Source organism: Amborella trichopoda, chromosome 4, assembly GCF_054954075.1.
Source record: "Amborella trichopoda isolate Santa Cruz 75 chromosome 4, AtrichopodaSantaCruz75HAP2 v2.0, whole genome shotgun sequence".
Lineage (NCBI taxonomy): Eukaryota > Viridiplantae > Streptophyta > Magnoliopsida > Amborellales > Amborellaceae > Amborella > Amborella trichopoda.
In genome coordinates, this window is record NC_142339.1 from 47129241 (window position 1) to 47148569 (window position 19329).

Genomic DNA, 19329 nt, shown 5'->3' on the forward strand with positions numbered 1-19329 from the left:
TTAGACTTCTTAGGGGTTAGGATTAGGAATAAGAAGTTTTTGGGAAGTTTTAGATTCTTTTAAGACTTGAAGGGTATTTTAAATTTTTAAAAAGGTGTAAGGTAATTTGAGTAGTATGGGATAAGCTTATGGATAATTTGGACAGTTGGATATACTTTTTCACTTTAATTTAAATTTTCCAACTGTAAAAAATAAAAAGAGAGCTTTTATAGATATGAGAAAACATGGGCAGAATATTAAAAATTGGTTAGTAGAAAATCAAAACCATGGCTCAAAAGGGGTAGATTCTCAAGATTAAATTTGGGTTAGGCCTGAAAATGACAAAAAAAAAAGACGCCTAAACCATGGAATTCTAATGATTTGCCCTTGAAGAAGCTCCTTTTTTTATTCACCACAAAAACCTATCAAATCAAGCTACTTTTCCATCATTTTAGCTCATCCATGAAATTTGATAGCAATCAACGACAATCATTTTGCAATAAATTTAAGCGAAATCCATCCTCAATTTGCCAAATTTCACGCATTTAGAGTTTCGCTTTTCTATTTTCTGTAAAAAATGCATATCCATTTCTACACCAGATCAGAGAGATAAACCTCTTTTTTTTTTAAGGAAAATAGCAAGAATGTATGGTTAAAGATTTGCAACACAAAACTAAATCAGAAGTCTAAAGTTTTGCGGAAGAGAAGTAAACGAAGCCACTGATTCCAGATATTCCCTCGTGTCTTCCCTGATGCAGTTTCTTTCAACTATGATGAAGTTCTAACCTTCAAAATCATGGGTTTGACAAAGCCCTTCTCTCTCTCTACAAAACCCACTACATACTTTCCATCCTCATCCCCATTCCTCTCACTTCTCCCCTTCAACATTTCTCTCTCTACAAATTCCATTACACACTTTTTGTATTTATTTGAATGCAGTGCATCGTACTCTTTATCTTATAACCCTAATTATTTATGCATTGATTTCCCCAATTTCAGCCCAGATCCCCTAATATCTAGTATCTTCCCAGCTCTCTCGGTAAAATTTAAATTTGGTTATCTTTATGAACTATTTTATATCATATTTTCTGTTATATATTATTTGCTAGCTTTTAGAAATATAAAAATCATACCAATGTATTATTGGTATGATTATTCCTTCTCTATTGTTTTATTGTTATCAATTGGTGATATCTACAATATTTTGTTATAAAATATATATACTATGTAGACAGGGTCCAGCCCAAACCTAAAAAAGTTGGAAAAAAGTAATATCTAAACAATATATTATTAGTATAAGTATTCCTTATCTATATTTTGGTTATTGTTAATTGGTGATATATGGAACATTTTGTTTATACAAAAAGAATCAGTTTTTTAGAATTATGAATCTTTCAATGAGATAGGATTCTTGATGTCTTTATTGAAGTATTTTATTTTTTTGTTTACTTGAAGACTTGGCCTTTAGCCAATTCAAAAACTTCGTAGGGGTCGGATTCAAAGAATGCAGAATTCGAGCTTAAGTTTGACTTGAGCTTAAACCACAAAGCCTGAATACCAGCGAAACCTATGAGGCCTAGGCACTTTCAAGCTTGGCTTCTAGCACGTTCAAGGCCCGTGATAAAATGCTATATATGCAAGGTGTGGAGTAGAAGTTAATACAAATTTTTTGTAGGAGGCGAGAAAATGGGTGATAATTGATTGATTTATTTTGTTTATGATAAAGAATTACTATCAACTGGCGAGGGTACTTTATATTATATTGGTGGTGATGCTTGTACTTCTCTTGCTAATAGTAGAACTAGGCTAGATGATATGTAAAATTACGTAGCGGATCGTTTCTCAATTGATGCACACACTATAACATGTAGGTATTTTGTCCTTGAGGGTAAGAGAATTAATGTGAACTTATTTATTGATGGTGATATTGAAAGGATATTGAATGTACATGAAGGTGATGTAATCGTTTATGTATGTGATGCAGTGAACTTAGGGATGAAAATACTTCACATAATCCTAACATAAGGTACAAATAATTATTTGTTTCATTCGATCTGTTCAGTAACTTATATTTACTTTAGTTATATTTAATTTCTCATTTGCACATTTATAAATATATTAGGGCAATTCAAGAGATCCGACACCTACAATCCTCTAATGTTCTAGACTATCACATTGAACAAAGCAATGCACCAAGGTTGCTGAGTTCATGGGAGGACATACTAACTAAGATAGGGCAAGAGTTTCAATCATTCGTTGCCTTGCGAGAATCTCTTAGCAAATTTACTATAGCACACCACTTTGTACGTATTGTCTCGTTAAAAATGAGGGGTATCGTATAAGAGCAAAATGCACGATAGCTGTGAATGTGAGATATATGTTTTCCCTACTCGAGGATAAATTAAGTGACATTACGCATTACAAGGCTAAAAAAAATTGTAAATGGTTTGACTTGAGACTATAAGTTAGATGTATCGTATCATGCATGGTGATGAAAGGAAACAACCATCAAAGAAATACATGATTCACAACAGTGAGCATACAACCAATCGCCCGCATATGTCAATTGTGTGTTGGAGAGGAATCCTAGAAGCCATGCATCCGGACACGTACGGCTAGATGATAGATTCTATCGTCTATTCTTCAGCTTTTATGGCTCAATGCATGGCTTAAAAAATGGATATCGTTTGCTTCTTTTTATCGATGAGACATCATTAAAGGTACTTAGAGATTCTACTTGCTACCAACTCAGTTGATGGGTCAAGACAAATGTTTCCCTTTGCCTTTGATGTTGTCGATGCCGAAAATACTAAGGGAAGAAGAATATTTTTTTCAATATCTTCTAGCGTTGATAAGATAAACTAGATTCTCTTGGAGAGGATTTGGATTGGGGGCACTTTTTGAACAACAAATCAAATTGTCAAAAGATCAATCTCATTCTTTGGTGAATATGAGAGCTTTGGGCTCCATCAAACAATCAAAACACTAGTAGGTAGAAGTCTGACTTGCGGGTGGATTATTTGAACCCACCAAACCACTCAATCAATTTAGCACAATATATCAAATTAGTCATAAGTGATGAACAATTTACTACTACATCAATATTTTTTGACATTATTTCAAAGACCCATAGAAAAAGTTTATATAGAGCTGAGGCTCTAAACAATCAAATTAGCACCTACCTCAAAATTTCACTAGAGGAGGTTGTTTTGATGCCCAAATATCCTCAAATTGATCATCTCGAGCTCAAGATGCATAAACATGAGATAAAAAATGAATTTCAAGTTTTGGAAATAGTAGATCTTGTAATACATTTTTGGACCAAGATTTTCAAGTTTTTATAGATCCGCTCAATCTACACTATTTATGAAGCTTTAAATTTTATAATTAAATATGAAAATATAGTTTAAGGCCATCACAAAGATTTTCAGTATTAAAACTACATTTTTCCGACACTAATGCCACTTTACTTTGATTGTTTAGAGCCTCGGCCTTATACAAACCGCATCCTAAAAACAAGCATCGTGAGTTGGAACATGAAAAATATTAAATAATTCATTTCTCATTTCCCATAGATTAAATAAAACGATGCCAACTCAAAATTCTCGAAGGTTGATGTCAGTTGAGAAGGACAGACTAGTATTGCTCCTGCGAGAGCATAATATAAGTGCTCTTGAGAAAATGAACATGATGATAGAATGGGGCCCACAGGTGGGTCATGTTTTCTGATGGGTCCCACTTCCAACAAGATCCATCATTCCAATGGACAGAGTTGACCCTAAGGACTGAGGTGTTAATCAAAGAGCTCCAAGATGCATTTAGTGGCACAGTTCTCTCGCATTTGATTCAGACAAAATATATTACAAACGATGGAGCTGATTAACTTAAGAAAACCAGAACTGCTTATTCAACTCTGCATTGTACTTTTGGCAGTTAAGAGGTACTACATATACAGGAAAGACAAAGATAACATTACAATACATGTCGGATTCGTTCGCAGGAAACAACCATTCGTCCTGCCACATCTCATGGCCACTCTTTCAGCTAGCTACTTGAGGAATCGTGTAATGGGAGTTCGTTAGCTAATCTTCCGGGCTTCAAAAAGAGTACAGCTGTGAGGCTTCATGCTATAAATGGCAATGCTGCAATGACAATGAAACAAGGGAAAAATCAATGGCATAAATTTCAACACAATAGGTTCTCATAATGTAGTTAGATAATTTACCTAAGCACCATGGATGCAAAAGCTTAGCACTGAAGAACAATAAATTAACCAGATGGCTTTTAAGAGCCACATTTATTTATTGGGAAGGATAAACGATAATCCAATGGAACATGGTATATGGTAAATAACCATCAATCATCCATATTCTCCATTGTCTGTTATCAAGATCGGATAATGGATGCCCCCTTTGAAGTATCATGTACCAAAGCCCAGTGGATTATAATTTACCTTTGAAACCACTTCTTGTTGAGTGACATTCTGAGACTTACGAACATATCAAGCCACTAAATATATGGTCTTAGTATGTCTACCTTGTTGCTGGTTGATCAATAGGAATGCCTTCCATTGAGAAAAAACCTGGATATGGGAGGCTGGTGTCCACTAGGCAAAACCTGCATGAATGAAGACACTGATACGGTACATACACACTTTACAATGAAGCAGATAATTGAGCAAAGCTCTGAATATAGGAATCCACAAAGAAGCAAGTCATTTGAGTGAATATATATGGAAAGTTGATTGATCAAAATCTAAAAAGCATTCATAATGTGGATTCAATTCAAAGTACAACTGGAAACAGCCATTCTAAGCAGGAAAGGCAGTCAGTTCTGTTGAAACATTCAGCAGCATATTGACATCATCAGTCACATTTACTGATTCTGAAATGATCGGGGTCATATTATACTCTACAAAGTCCACTTCTTCAATCAGAGGCCTCAAAATATTGTGAGAAGGAATCATTGGAGATATGTGGTTCTGTGGATGAACACCATCATCTAATGCGGACTCCGCTATGTGGTTTACCATCCTACCATAAATCCCGTGGGGAGATTCAACAGTGAAGTTAAATGTCAGCATCTAAATATTTTCTTTTTGTTTTTCTATAATAAGTATTTAGATAATACTATAGGGCAATCCTTCCTAATGTCCGCAACAATTTTTGTTCACATTAGGTTTTCCAGGTCCATTATGAGGAGAATGGGAGACTGTGACATAACCTTCATCAAATAAATTGTTCAACTGATATTTCTCAATCATAAGAGTAGACCGTGATCAAAATTGAGGTAGTTTCTAAGGTTCATTATGTTAAGAAATAGTATGGTAAACTATATTGGGATATACACATCCCAAGTTTCTCTTTTAGTACAAATCCCAAATTTCTGCTTTCAGTCTCATCTGAAAATTTCAAAAATAAAGATATTCTTAAAAAGTTTGATTGCACTGAGCTAAAGCCATTGAAATCTTCTTAAGTTGGTAAGCACCTACTACTCATTGATGGGCACCACGGTTGTCGCATAAATTAGGATCACAAATGATCAAATGCTCACATTATGCATTTTCATCTCCGTGGACCCAAAGATTGCAATGCACTGATATTTAACAGATTCACAAATGACAGATCATTCCACCCTTGCTAGATTGCAAAACATTCCATGATTTCAAGGGATCAAAACCTAAAGTGGTGAAAATTATACATAATTTCTATGGCAACTGGGAAGAAGAGCTTCCCTACTACTAAGAACCATTGGGAACAGCTATATGCATATAACTAATATGGAGAATGAAATGAGGCAGAACCTTTTTCACTGGGTCTGGAACCAGATTGAAGTTCTTCAGTTAGCTGGTCTGAAACCAGATTCAAGTTCTTCAAGCCAGTTAAGTAAACTGACACCCAAGATTTCTATGACATGAAACCTATACATACATGCATGCCCATGCTTGCGGAAGTAGCTAACTCATTCTCCATGTGTGCTGATTCTAGAGTTCTGCTGTAATCAAATTTATGAAAATATTTACCAAAAAAAACTTGTCCACACATATATGATCTATCGTTCAGCTATCAGCAGACCAAGAATTTGATAATCCTACCAGGCCATGTTATTTGAAACTTGAGGCAGAACAGCACATTCTGAGGAACCATGAGCATTGATGGCAAAATACAGGTCACCACCATTAGATCTTGTTTCTGTTTCATCATCCCCTGTGTTCACGGTAACGGCTAGAAACTTGCTGCAGGAAACAAAAATAAATTTCAAATTTACATGATAAGGATGAGTTTCAGCCAAATTAAAACACCATATCACAATTTGAATGAATCAACACATACAAGGGATAAGGCTTTATTTTTTCAGTTAGGACCTGCTTGTTCATGATTAATTGAGAACGATCTGAGTTCATGGGGATCCCAACAACTATGATCTGGGACTGTCCAGCCATATTTTAACAATTTTGTCAGCCTCCCAAATGAGTATTTTACTTCTTGCTCTCTTTGTTTGATGTAAATTTATAGAGACATAGAAACAAGAAAGGGCTTTTGTCAGTTGGAGAAAAAAATATTGGTGTCAACCCTTCTTTCTTATTTTTTTGGATTGCTTATATATTTAGTTTTTAGATTTGTAAACTCGTAATGATTTTTATTTTGGTCAGTTACAAGCTTTTAAATACCATATTCTAGAAAGATATAGGGCTTTTGATGATTTGCTTTGTGCTTGGGTCTCTCTAGCCCGAAACCCTAACATTTCCATAATTCAATAAATGGAAAGAGGAGAAAAGGGTTTTGTGATTTTATTAAAAAAAAATAATGATTTTTCTTTCTTCTCATTGCTTGATTCTTTTATAGTATTTACATTGCACAATGTAAAGTATAAACTTGTATTGTAATGTGTACGTACCTTTGTTTTTGTGCCTTTGTAGCGATTGGAAATTTGTAATGTGCTATTTTTGGGTGGATGATTGATGTCATTTTTGGAGTGGGGGTGGAATTTGGATGATTACTTTGTGATTTTTAGTTTATTATTTAGTTTTGAAATATGGTTGATGAAAGAAGTGGCGGAATTCCGAGTAAAATAAACATTTTGTTTTTTTTTTTTAATTAATATATCTGAACTATACTTACAAATGCCACAAAACAATGCTGTAATAAGAAACTAAATCCTAAATACAACATAGGATCTTTTTTTTTTTATTGCCAGACAAATATGACTCAATCCAAGGGCTGAATACAAGCTTTAATTATGAATTCTAATACAAGTAATGTTTCTGGAAACTGAAATAAATTGATCAATATTGACTGAAAAAAAAACTACAACAGCTAGAAGACTTCCTTGATTTTTCCTAGGGTCACCCCCTTGGACTTAGAACCATAGTTGTTGGAGGCGGGAGTGAGTTCGAGAGGGGAATTGTTTCAGGGAACGTCAAACCGCCGTAGGGTTGAAGATCCCTAGGGTTAGAATCGAAGTCTGTACAGCGAGATACCATGTCATTAGGATCAAGGTTTTGACCTGGACGGATTTAATATCCACTCTACATAAAACGAGATCAATTAATAGTATATGATAAAAGTAAGATCGAGCCAATGCTCGCTCAATCCATTATCATACACCTTAGCTTAGCTTATTACCAATGCCATAGTTATAGTACTCTAATTTGCTACAATAATACAGTTTAATAATACCATAAATTGGCTTATTATGATATCAAATTATAGTTTTTTTAATACCATAATTCTAGTATACCACGATATAATATGCACCACAATTTAACATACTCTAAAGGAATAAATCTATAATACCAAGGAGAGGAGCAATATTTCAATTAATAATATAGCTCCTCTCCTTGGTGGGATCCTACGAACATGTAGACCGAGATTTCCATTTTATAGGGAGCGAGATCCCTATTTTTCTAAACCCAGCTCCCTCTAAGATCCCTTAGAGGAAGTGCAAGATCGAGTTCCTAAGTTGGGACAATGGCCTTACCCCCAAGGTTCCTGTAACTATGCTTGGAACACCCCACACCTGATTACTTAACTGATGGCATGCTCTAATCCTATTGGCCTAACTGAATTCTCTAAGTTGTGAAGCTCCATTAGGCATTATCATTTTCAGATCTAGGGTTTGAGAGCATAAAACAAAAATTAGGGTTTTTATAGATCCTTCTGAACCTATCTTGGGCATGCTGCAAGTGGAACATTCCTTGGTTATTCTCGGGCTAGGTGAGGCCCTCTATCTAATATATGGGTGGCATACCACCGCAAAAGTCCCTAGGGTGGTATATATATATATATATATATATATATATATATATATATATATATATATATAGAGAGAGAGAGAGAGAGAGAGAGAGAGAGAGAGAGAGAGAGAGAGGGTAGGAATTTCAGATAGGGGATCTACCCTCTATTTATAGCCTCCAAGTGGGTTAGGTATATGCCTATCTAATTTAGAATTTATCTTGTCTATATGACTCCTAAGCAATCTGCGAGGTGAGAGAAACAAATCTAAGTCATCCATCCCATGAATCACCCATCATGATTTAAGGAGAAATCTAGGAACCTTATCCCTTGAATCTAACCCAGATCTACTTCTAGTCAACTTAGGACAAGACCAATCAAACACATTTTCTGTTTTGACTAAAGCTTCCTTTTCTCTCACAAAAGATTGTAGGAATTTTAAGTCGAGGATTTGGCCAAAATCAAAACTTGAAAGCATAATTTAAAAAAATAAATAAAATATTCAGTATTCCCAAAAAATAATGTCACATAATTTTTTCAAAGAATATACAAGATTTCCTTCTTTAATAAAACATCTGTTATTTTAAAAAGAAAATCAAGAAGAGGGGAGGGGGGCGTCCCACCACCCATGTGTGACGTGTGAGCCCTATGGCCACACATCCAACACATGTGGGTGTGGCATGGGGCTGGATCCAAGAGCCTCCACGTGTTCATCCTAGCCCCTCCACAATTTCAAAAATTTGAGAAATGGCCTTTAAGGATTTTTCATTGCTGAAAATAACTGTAAAATTCTGAAAAATTTATAAAATTCACAGAAACATTTCTAAAACTGAAACCAAAAGTTCTAAAAATGGATCGGTACCAATGGATCAAGAAGAGTAACGGTCAGGGCACTCCACCCGACCCAATAACCGTGGTCCTAAGCTTATCTTCTTAAACCAACCCAACGAGACCCATGACCCATAGTTTTATACAAAGGCTCAAGATTGACTCATCAAAGTTGGCTAACAAATAGTGAAACCATAGTTGTGGAATGTGGATTACAGGTTCTCCGACTTAAGAGCAAGTCTACTATAGTGTAAGGGAGACTCTCTTTATGTACAAGGATACATATCTCTTTGCATGGTTGCTTCTCAATATGTGACTGTTATCTATATATGCCGTGTGGAAGTTCGTTGAACATTTAGCCTCACTCTCACAAGCCTACATCTGCACACAGGAGACCATGAAGCTCTCCTAGAAATGGATTGGTACCAATTGATCAAGAAGAGTAACTGTCAGGGCACTCCACCAGACCTAGTAACCGTGGTCCTCAGCTATCTTCTTAAACCAACCCAATGAGACCCATGACCCATAGTCTTACGCAGGAGCTCATGATTGGCTCGTCAAAGTTGGCAAAAAAATAGTGAAACCATGGTCTTGGATTGTAGATTACAGGTTCTTCGCCTTAGGAGCAAGTCACCGCACATTTTATTATAGTATAAGGGAGACTCTCTTTATGAACATGGACACATATATCATTGCAGGGCTGCTTCTCGATATGTGGTTGTCATCTATACATGCCATACGGAAGCTTGCTGAGGATTTAGCCCTTGTTCTCACAGGCCTACATTCGTGCATGTGAGACAATGAAGCTCTCTTGACCTACAAACCATCCCTAGGCATCCCGCTAACCTCAACAAGGGATGATCCCTTTATGGTAGTGTCATATGCCCAGGGCTACAGACTGCCTAATCTTAGGTTAGTCAATGAACATACACACTCCCACTGAAGTGTACAACTACTATAATTCTTTGTTTACATGCTCTCACGGGCTTTAAAAGCTATAAACCCCATCATCTCCCACTTGGCCTTTGACGATCGTACAATCACTCCCTCTCACTCCCTCTCAAGCACATCTCATATACATGCTTGCCAAATAGATTTTCTACAAATCTTTTTGTCAAAAGATCTGCTAACATACCTCTATTGGGAGAGAAGCAATGTCGATCTCTCCTGCTTGGATATTGTTGCGAATATGATAGTAATCCTTCTTAGTGTGCCTGGATTTCTAGTGAAATCATGCTCTTTGGCCACACAAACCGTTGCCTAGTTGTCACAATAGATTCTTACACATGGGCACTTTACCAGATTTAAATTTGAGCTAATTTGGGAACTTCTTCAACAAGACGACTGCTTCCTCTGCGAGACAACAAGCCACATAGACTCCATAGTCAAGAGTGCAACTGTTTCCTTAAGCATAAGGACAAAGCTCCAATGACAAGTGTGAAGATATACCCAGATATGGATTTCATCTCATCTGGATTGCCCGGATAGTCCGCATCTGAATATCACTGTATTCGAGCCTCCTCCATGAGCGAGTGTGAGATTAAAAGTTCCCTTCAAGTATTGCCAAACTCTTTTAATTGACTTACAGTGCTCCATGCCTGGATTATTCTGGAATTAGCTAATTATGCTAATAGCAAATGATAATTCCGGTCTCGTCCCAATGTTACATACATCAGTGACCCAACTGCACTGTTGTATGAAAATCTTTGCATGGCCTCTTTTTCTTTTCAACTTGTGGGGCCCATGGCTAGCCTTACCTTGGTCTTCTTATCAATGAGGGTTAATATGGGCCAACAATTATCCGTTTCAAAATCTTTGCAGTATGTTCTTGCAATGTGTCTTTTGGATAATTAGTGGTTCTCTCGCTTCTTTTCTCATGATCTTGATTCCCTAAACATATGAAACCTCTCCAAGAACTTTCATATCGAAGTGTTGTGACAAGAAAGCTTTTGTTTCCGATATGAGTCATTGAAATACTGACAATCAACATATCATCCCATGTAAGGAGATGACTCCCACTGAACTTGGCATATATACAATAGTCCTCTTGGTTAGGCACGAAACCAACTTTTGACAAGGTCTCATGAAACTTGATATACCACTGCCTCGATCATTGCTTAAGGCAATAAAAATATTTTTTAAGTTCATACACTAGGTTTTCCTTTGCCCTCTATGAAGGTTCTTGCTTGTGTCATTTAAATTTCTTCTTCTAACGCTCTAATTAAAAGATGTAGTCTTAAATCCATTTAGTGGAGTTCAAAGTCGAAATGGGTTACTATAGCTATAAGGATCGTGACGAATGGGAACTTAGCTTATAAGGGACAAGGTCTCATCATAATCTATTCCTTTTTTCTAGGTATAACCCTTTGGCTACTAATCTGGCTTTTTAATTTCCCTTCTGAATTCAGTTTCTTCTTAAAGATCCACTTGTAGCCTATGGGTCTTCTATCAAGAGGTAAGTTCACTAAGTTCCAAGACTTTGTTTAATTGAGATAAGCTCATCAATCATGGTTTCTTCTCATTGTGCCTTCTCTAGACAGGTAAGAGCTTCTTGGTAGGAACAAGGTTCATGTAAGGATTCTTCAATTTTCTCATAATATTATCCCAAGGTGAAGAATTTAGGCCATCCCATAATTCAGTTACATCTCTCGCACGTGTGAACACATCACCCTCAATGGTGATTTGCTTCTCGATACAACTATCATGTGTACATGCAGTGTGATGGTATAAGATGAGGCTTGACCCTTGTCCCTTTGGCCCACTAATCACACACAAAGGTCACACAGTCTCTTGGCTCACTACCTTGGGTACCTCTGACCTCATCAAGGGCTAACCCCGCTAATCCTTATCGGTTGTGCTCTATGCCCAGGTATTTAGAGTTTGGTACTCGACTGACCTAGCTCGTCATGCTTAGTCTGAGTCTCGATAAATAATATTGCCAACCTCAGTCCCTCTGGTCCATACTCCCACTGGAGTTTATTGTTCCACTATAATAAATTTGGTTACATGCTCTCATAAGGCCTTTAAATGGGGCCACAAAAACCCAACAAATTAGTTCAAGTGCAATGCTAAAAAAGGGCTAGGGGTAGACCCAAAAAGACATGGTTGGAAGTAGTGAGAAAAAATACAGGGACTTGGGGCCTCACCCAGGGTATAGCCCTTAAGAGAGCAGAATGGCGGACCGGGATTTGCGTAGCTGACTACAAATAGGTGAGAAAAGGCTCCAATGATTATGACTATTACAAATCAAATAAAGAGGTCGCTAATAAAGCTTTCTCAACTGAATATGGTTATTTGTTATAATGATATGAATTTGAAGCATCAAACAGTATAATATATATTCCTAGTGTCTATATGCATCAAATTCATAACCAGATTAGTCATCTCTATAGAATGCTAACTCCCAAGTCTAGACATGTTGCTTGCACTCCTTAATTGTGGATCTGAATTCTAGTCTCATCTATCTGTTGTGTATACAATCTAAAAATTTCAGTCTGGCCACATGTGACCTGTTATCTCACTTCTTCCCTTCTCACACTCAGCAGCAAACTCTAAAACAGCTCAGTTCAATTTGGGTAAAATGTACATGATATAGATGGAGGTGATATCTCACTTCTTCCCTTCTCACGCTCAGCAGCAAGCTCTAAAACAGCTCAGTTCAATTTGGGTAAAATGTACAAGATATAGACTGAGGTGGAAAGAATAAAATTACCTGTAGAATGTAAGAGCATATTCTTATCAAGATGCTTAATCAGGACATAGGTATGGAGATGAGAAAACATTAATCAAAGGCAAGAAATTACCTAGATGGTGCTTCCCATTGTGGTTGAGATTGGTCTTCCCCATGCCAATCAAGGTGTTCTATTTTCATGAAATGCTTTCTCTGTGAAAACCATGTTTAATACATTTCATTCAATACTATAGCAATACTATTTTATGAAAATATACAGTGTGTTAAATTCATAAGAACCTAATAAAGTATATCACTAGTTAGGATACTTGGTTCTTTAGAATTTTCTAGCCATAAGAGATGCAATGGTAAAGGAAAACAATATCTTGCATCTCTAATGAGTTGTTAAAAAACAGCTCCTAAGGAAATTGTATGGCAGGTATTACATGTAGGGTGGTTCGGTCATCACATACGACTTCAGATAGTACAGACTTGCCAACCCTGGTATCCCATCATTTTTCTACTCACATATCAAAGAGATAATGATTCAAGGTGCAAAAGATAAAAATATCCCACATACTTCATTTAAGAAGAAAATTAAAAAGGGAATACGCATAGAAGGGTTCAAGAAACACTAAGAGAATGAAACTATTATAACAAGTATATCGATGGCATGCAATTTAGCTACTACACCATATTTCAAGTTAAATTATCCATTAATTTGAAAGGAAACCCATGTAGTGTCGAAATAGTCAGGTAGAAGTGTGTCTTCCCAATCCTAATGTATTTCCGATGCAATCATTTGCAAGCAGAGATCACAAATCCATAAGTTGTGACTTTCTTATGTGTTGGATGAAAAATTAGGGAGAGTAATAGGTGCATTTTCTTTTCATTAGTAAGAATAAAGACAATGTCTCATTGCTCGAATGATAATTAAATAAAGTTAATCACATAGTTTTCCGGGCGGTAATCAAGGCATATAAGAATCAGAAAAGGAAACAAGGAAAAGAAAAAGATGATAAACAACAACCACAAGGAAATTGAGAGTGATACGTGCCTGAAGTAGATCACTTCGCTTAGTACGTAGTGAACTGAGAAATGTAACATATTGTGTTGTTTGAACACCAAAATCAGTTCTCAAGCTTCCCCAGTCAAAAGATTTTCTGAAAAGATGAGGAACGACAAATTAAGGACCAGTAAGATCCTAAAGGAAATAAGTGAAATATATTGACTATATACTAAAATAGATGAAGGTAGAATTTGTATTGCCACAGATACAGTTACTCCCATCATTATCGCAACCACCTTTAACGATTTATCCAATCAAGATTGGTGGGCTTACCTGTTGGTAGCCACTCTTCCACAGGCATATGCATTCACTTAGGTAACTCTCCACTTTCTTGGAAGATTAAAATAAACCTGAGGTCTTTAATTCCAGCATTAAAGTGAAGTGTCGTGCTCTACCCTACATGATCAAAGTGATTGTTTGGCTTTGGATCAGGGTGCTTATTTATGAACTTTATTTTGCTTCGCCTAGATGACTTTACTGCAATAATATAAGGGCAATTCAAATCACCACCAATATGGTGTTTCATAAACATAAGAAATATGAAGAAGCCGACTGCAACTCCATTTGAGATAAGCTTGTGAACGAAACAATCAATCGCATTTGAAACCGAAACAAAGGAGTGCAAGTAGCAATATAGTATTGACTGAGGGGGAAGTAATTTCAGCAGCATAGCCCACTTTATCTGATCCAACAGATCAGGTCCTCAATGATTTACAAAACCACTTGTCTGCTTTCAATGCTTCATTCAGATCTAGGACACTAGTAGAGCAGTCAGGTACATACGAATTTGGAAACCATCTTCCCCAATCCACTTCTTTTGGATCCTAGGTCATGGATTTAGGAGCTACCGATGATAAGATTGCTAAGACAAGTTGGTTTTGGTCCCTTTCTCCCACTTCTAATGTAGTTATACTTGCTGATGGATCTATCATTGCTTCTGGGAGCAGAAAATATAAGTTTTCATCATCCTTGTCCTTACCCTTTGTAATAAATGTGCCTTCTTTTCCTTCCAATTTTCTCACAGTTAGCTGCTTGGCAAAACAACTAAACTGCAATGTACCATTCTAACCCTCACAATGTGTTTTTCAGGACCTAAAAATGAGTAAGATGATTAGTGGTGGTCGTGATGACAACCGGCTATACCTTTTCAACACGGGATGCCCATCTACTAGTCTCAATTCTGACTCCAGAAGTCAAGAGAAAGTACTCTTGTGGTACACCCGCTTAGGCCACATGTCTCTAAGGTCCTTAAAATTATTGCTTCCAGATAAGTTCTAAATCATTCCACCTTGTTCATTCTAATTTTGGGATCCTGTTGAGGTTATTTATGTATTTGGATGTTGGTATTTTATCTCATTGATTGATGACTAGTCTTGTTATACAAGCTTGGATCTATCTTATGGAAAGTAGTGATGAAGTACCCTCAATAGTTAAATTATTTCATAGAATGGTTCAAACCAGTGTTTAAAAATTCGGTGCCCCGATCCAAAATTGGGCGATCCGGATCGGGTATCATCCAGACTGTCCTGGATCCGCTCATAAAACAGGATCTGGCTGTGTCGCTACAATAAACCGCGTGTCATGACGTCATGGTTCGGCCATGTCACCGCTTCTTTAATAAATATCGGACATGTCACCGATTTTAATAGTATTTTGGAAAATCCTATAAATATGATTTTTCCTTTAAAAAATTGAGGGAGCCCACCCACCACAACCTTTTGCCCATGTGCTCTCATACCGGCCACATGTCAAACAACCACGCAGCCTGGCTTCTCCACCACACGCTGGTACCATACAGGGAGATTGAATTCAATTTATATTGCTTTGCGCTCCCACACTTTGTCAATGTGGGACAATGTAGTTTCGGGCGCCATGAATTTAGACGTGCCATGCATTTATAAAAAAGCATTCAATTTTTTGCCTTATAAAACAGCGTCCAATATATAAAAGTCAATCTATAAAAGAGCGCCCAATATAGTTTAGGGTACCATGCATTTATACGACGCATTTTTAAAACCTTCTTAATGATGCATATTCAATTGTATTTAAAAACCTTCCTTATATTCATCAATAGACTCTCTTTATATTAGTATCACATCAAAGTATCAAACGTGTATTAATTTAGTATCACATCTAATAAATGTTTGATTCTCGATCCGGATTGCCCGATGTCATATATTATTTATTAATATATTTATATTATAAATTATATAATGTATTATATTTTGCTATAGTTGTAAATTAGATTATCAAATTAGATGATATCATAAATTTCAAATTTATTCTTATTTGTATGGTAAAATGATTATAAAATATAGGGAAAATTATGTATATATCTGTTATACTTTTCATTATTACCAAAATACCAAATACTTTCCGTTAGCACTGGAATGTCTGTTTTTTTCACCTCATAACGATTTTTTTTAAAAAGACATTTTTATCCTTTTTCGGTTGTTCAACAACTGAAATGCTGCAATTTCGGTTCTTGAACAATTGAAAATGGCCCCTATAGTTTTACGCTGCTCACTACGTCTATGCTATCTGAATTCTTAAAAAAGAGAGTTTTACCCATTTCGGTTGTTGAACAACCAAAATTAAGACATTTTCGGTTGTTCAACATCCGAAAATGTCTTGTTTTCGGTTCTTGAACAATAAAAAATGACAATTCAAATTTTTAACCTCATGTCTATTTTCAGTTGTTCAAGAACCGAAAACAGGACATTTTCGTATGTTGAACAATCGAAAATGTCCTATTTTCGGTTGTTGAACAACCGAAATTAAGACATTTTAGGTCGTTCAACATCCAAAAATGTCTTGTTCTTGGTTCTTGAACAACCGAAAATGACAATTCAAATTTTTAACCTCATGTCTATTTTCGGTTGTTCAAGAACCGAAAATAAGACATTTTCGGATGTTGAACATTCTCTTATGTTTTAATATGAATTTATTGAATTTCTTATGCGACGCATCTAATAGGTTTTGGGGGAATTCAGCCAGGTACCAATCCCGGATGTTCTTATTTTCATCAGACAGGAGGTCTTGTTTTAAATATTGTTTCTTCTATTTTTTCTTCTTGGAGAGTAAGGATATTGAAATCTAAGTCAGAAGGCGTTGGTTCTTTATCTGCGGAACTAGGTTCATATATTCTATATACTGGTTGTTGGACTTGACTATATTTTCTAGTCAATCCTTCTACTACTGGTCTCCTATGATTTTGCTCCTGTTTTGACTATGGAACAGAAGAAGTAGAGCATCTTGAAGGAATTCTAGAAGGGCCTTCAGAAATATTTATTCGAGTCCGTCAGTTTGAATTAAATTGTATTTCTACATCCCCATCTGGGTATTCTATTATTTGTTCGGGTTCTCGATTCACTGGGGTTCTAGATTGTTGATTTTCAGAGTGCAGAGACCATTTTTCAAGGAGTCTGAGACCAGGCCATAGACCTTGGTATAACAGTATTAGATTTTTCCATATTAGTTTGGAAAAACACCGTTTGCCCTTTAGTATCCATCTGAAGTGCATTTGGGCATAAAGTGTTCATCACTTTATAGCATATCCTATAAACTAGAGCAATATTTTGGAATCCTGAATCCATATCGAACCCTTGGGTTTTTATATTTAAGGTAAGAACTTTCAAGAGGTTAGGATCTATCAAGGCTATTGAAAAATTGGGGAAACAATTGAAGGATATAGGACCGTTACAAAGACTTGATTCTACTATTCCTAGTAGAGAGTCTGAAAATTTATTATGTTACTCCTCCTTTAGGCAAAGAAGGATCGAGTTATTTAAACCAACTCGAGTAAGAGGTTTTATAGCAATTTGGACAAGTCCTATATGCAAATATTTGTAACTCTTATTTTTGTGGTCTTGTATCATTCGGTTTGAAAGAAGTTGGAAACTATTCTACTCATTGGTGATAGAAATACTTTATTCTACAATTTTGATGGAAAAACTTGTTTTAAATTCAAAAGTTCCTTTTCTGTAAACATCTGATGCTGGAACTTTAGGAATATTCCAATTCTGAATTTGGTCTTAAGACTGTTGAGAACCAGTATCAAACCTTTTATACCACTCAAGGGGAAGAATTACAATCCATTTATCCCCCTGAAAGAAGTCTTCAGATGAAAGGGAAATGTGAAGATAAACTCGAAGCTAAGGCTTCACCTTATAAAATTTCTCCTAAAGAAACGGATCACCATACACATAAAATAGATGCCATTCCACATCTAATTGAGCAGAAAAATTATACTAATCTCTGCTTACAAACCATTGGAAGGCAGACAACTAGGATTGAAAATATAATAAGTAGACCACGGGAAAACCCTATGGATCATAAGAAAACGGAAGGGAAACAAGCTTTACTGTTTAAACCCCCCCCAACCATTAATAAGAGTCAGTTCAGCCTTCAAGGTATATAAAAAAAAGATAATAATAAAGAATTAGTGGATGAGCTAGTTAGAAAACTAGCAAAGTTAAATATAAAAGAAAAGAGAGTAACTTTTAAGACAAGCTCTGACCAAGGAGCTATGGTCCTTCAACAAGAACCCTTTCCTAATAATGAACTTGATAAAATAGAACTAGCTTTTAAAACAGAAAGTCTTGAAATAAACCGAATAGACTATGGGAAAAAGTTTAGGCCTACTTCTCAAACAAGAATGTACTATTCTAGGCCTACCCCTGTAGATCTCCAGTTTGAAGAAGATTTAATTACAAGTTCTATATCTTATTCTGGAAGATCCATTGTAACTTAGAATATTGATGGCATGTCAGAAAACCGGATTCTTGATCTTATGAAGCATATGACCATGTATACTACTGCCTGTAAGATAAGTGGAAACCATGACCAAGAAATAGTCAAAGCCATTATTTGTGGATTCACAGGATGGCTGAGAGGTTAGTGGGATTTCCACATGGATGAAAATACGAAAAATGAAATATTAACTGCCACTAAACAATGGGCGGTTAAAAATGAATTAAGATATAATAAATAATGAAAGTGATGCAGTCAATACGTTAATATATACAATTACTCTCCACTTTGTAGGAAGTACCGCGTTATTAGATGCTAGATCAGAAGACCTGCTTTCTAATTTAAGGTGTCCAACATTATCCCATTATAAGTGATACAAAGATGTATTCTTCTCCAGACTCCTTTCTAGAGAAGACAGTAAGTCCGACCACTGGAAAGAAAAATTCATATCTGGCTTACCTCATCTTTTTGCTGAAAAGGTCAAAACACGGCTAAAAAATAAACATGGAGGAATAATCTCATACTCTTTATATACACTAGGAGAATTGTCAGCAGAAATTTGTGCAGAAGGCCTTGCTCTCTGTACAGATTTAAAATTAAAAAGACAGCTTGACAAACAAAGAATGACTGGAAGAAAAGAATTAAGAGATTTTTGCGAACATTTTGGGTTTAATACTCTACCATCTTCCAGAGATTCTGATAAAAAAAGATACAAAAAAAAAAAAATCTATCAATAAGGCGAGATCCAATAAAAGTTCGATAAAAGAAAGATTTCTAAAAAGTTTTCTCCCAGAAAT

The 19329-nt window shown here is 36.0% G+C and overlaps 1 protein-coding gene across 32 annotated transcripts in view; it reads right to left on the reverse strand.

Moving 5' to 3' along the window:
• Positions 1–3796: 3796 nt before the first annotated feature.
• DBE1 (debranching enzyme 1) overlaps positions 3797–19329 on the reverse strand; it is a 104248-nt gene continuing 88715 nt past the window's right edge. For 16 of the 32 annotated variants that reach the window (XR_016054581.1, XR_016054580.1, XR_016054576.1 and 13 more), the window contains 5 exons: positions 13769–13874; positions 12845–12924; positions 6074–6214; positions 4516–4596; positions 3797–4121 (listed from right to left, as the gene is read on the reverse strand). Coding sequence is in view for 13 of the 32 variants with exons in the window: in XM_088865371.1 (XP_088721497.1) it covers positions 4058–4121; positions 4516–4596; positions 6074–6214; positions 12845–12924; positions 13769–13874 (472 nt within the window). In the remaining 19 variants the exon portion in view is untranslated. Of the gene's footprint in view, positions 4122–4515; positions 4614–5782; positions 5971–6073; positions 6215–12844; positions 12925–13768; positions 13875–19329 lie in introns of all 32 variants that reach the window. The other 16 variants (XR_016054571.1, XR_016054574.1, XR_016054566.1 and 13 more) reach the window with 4 other exon arrangements.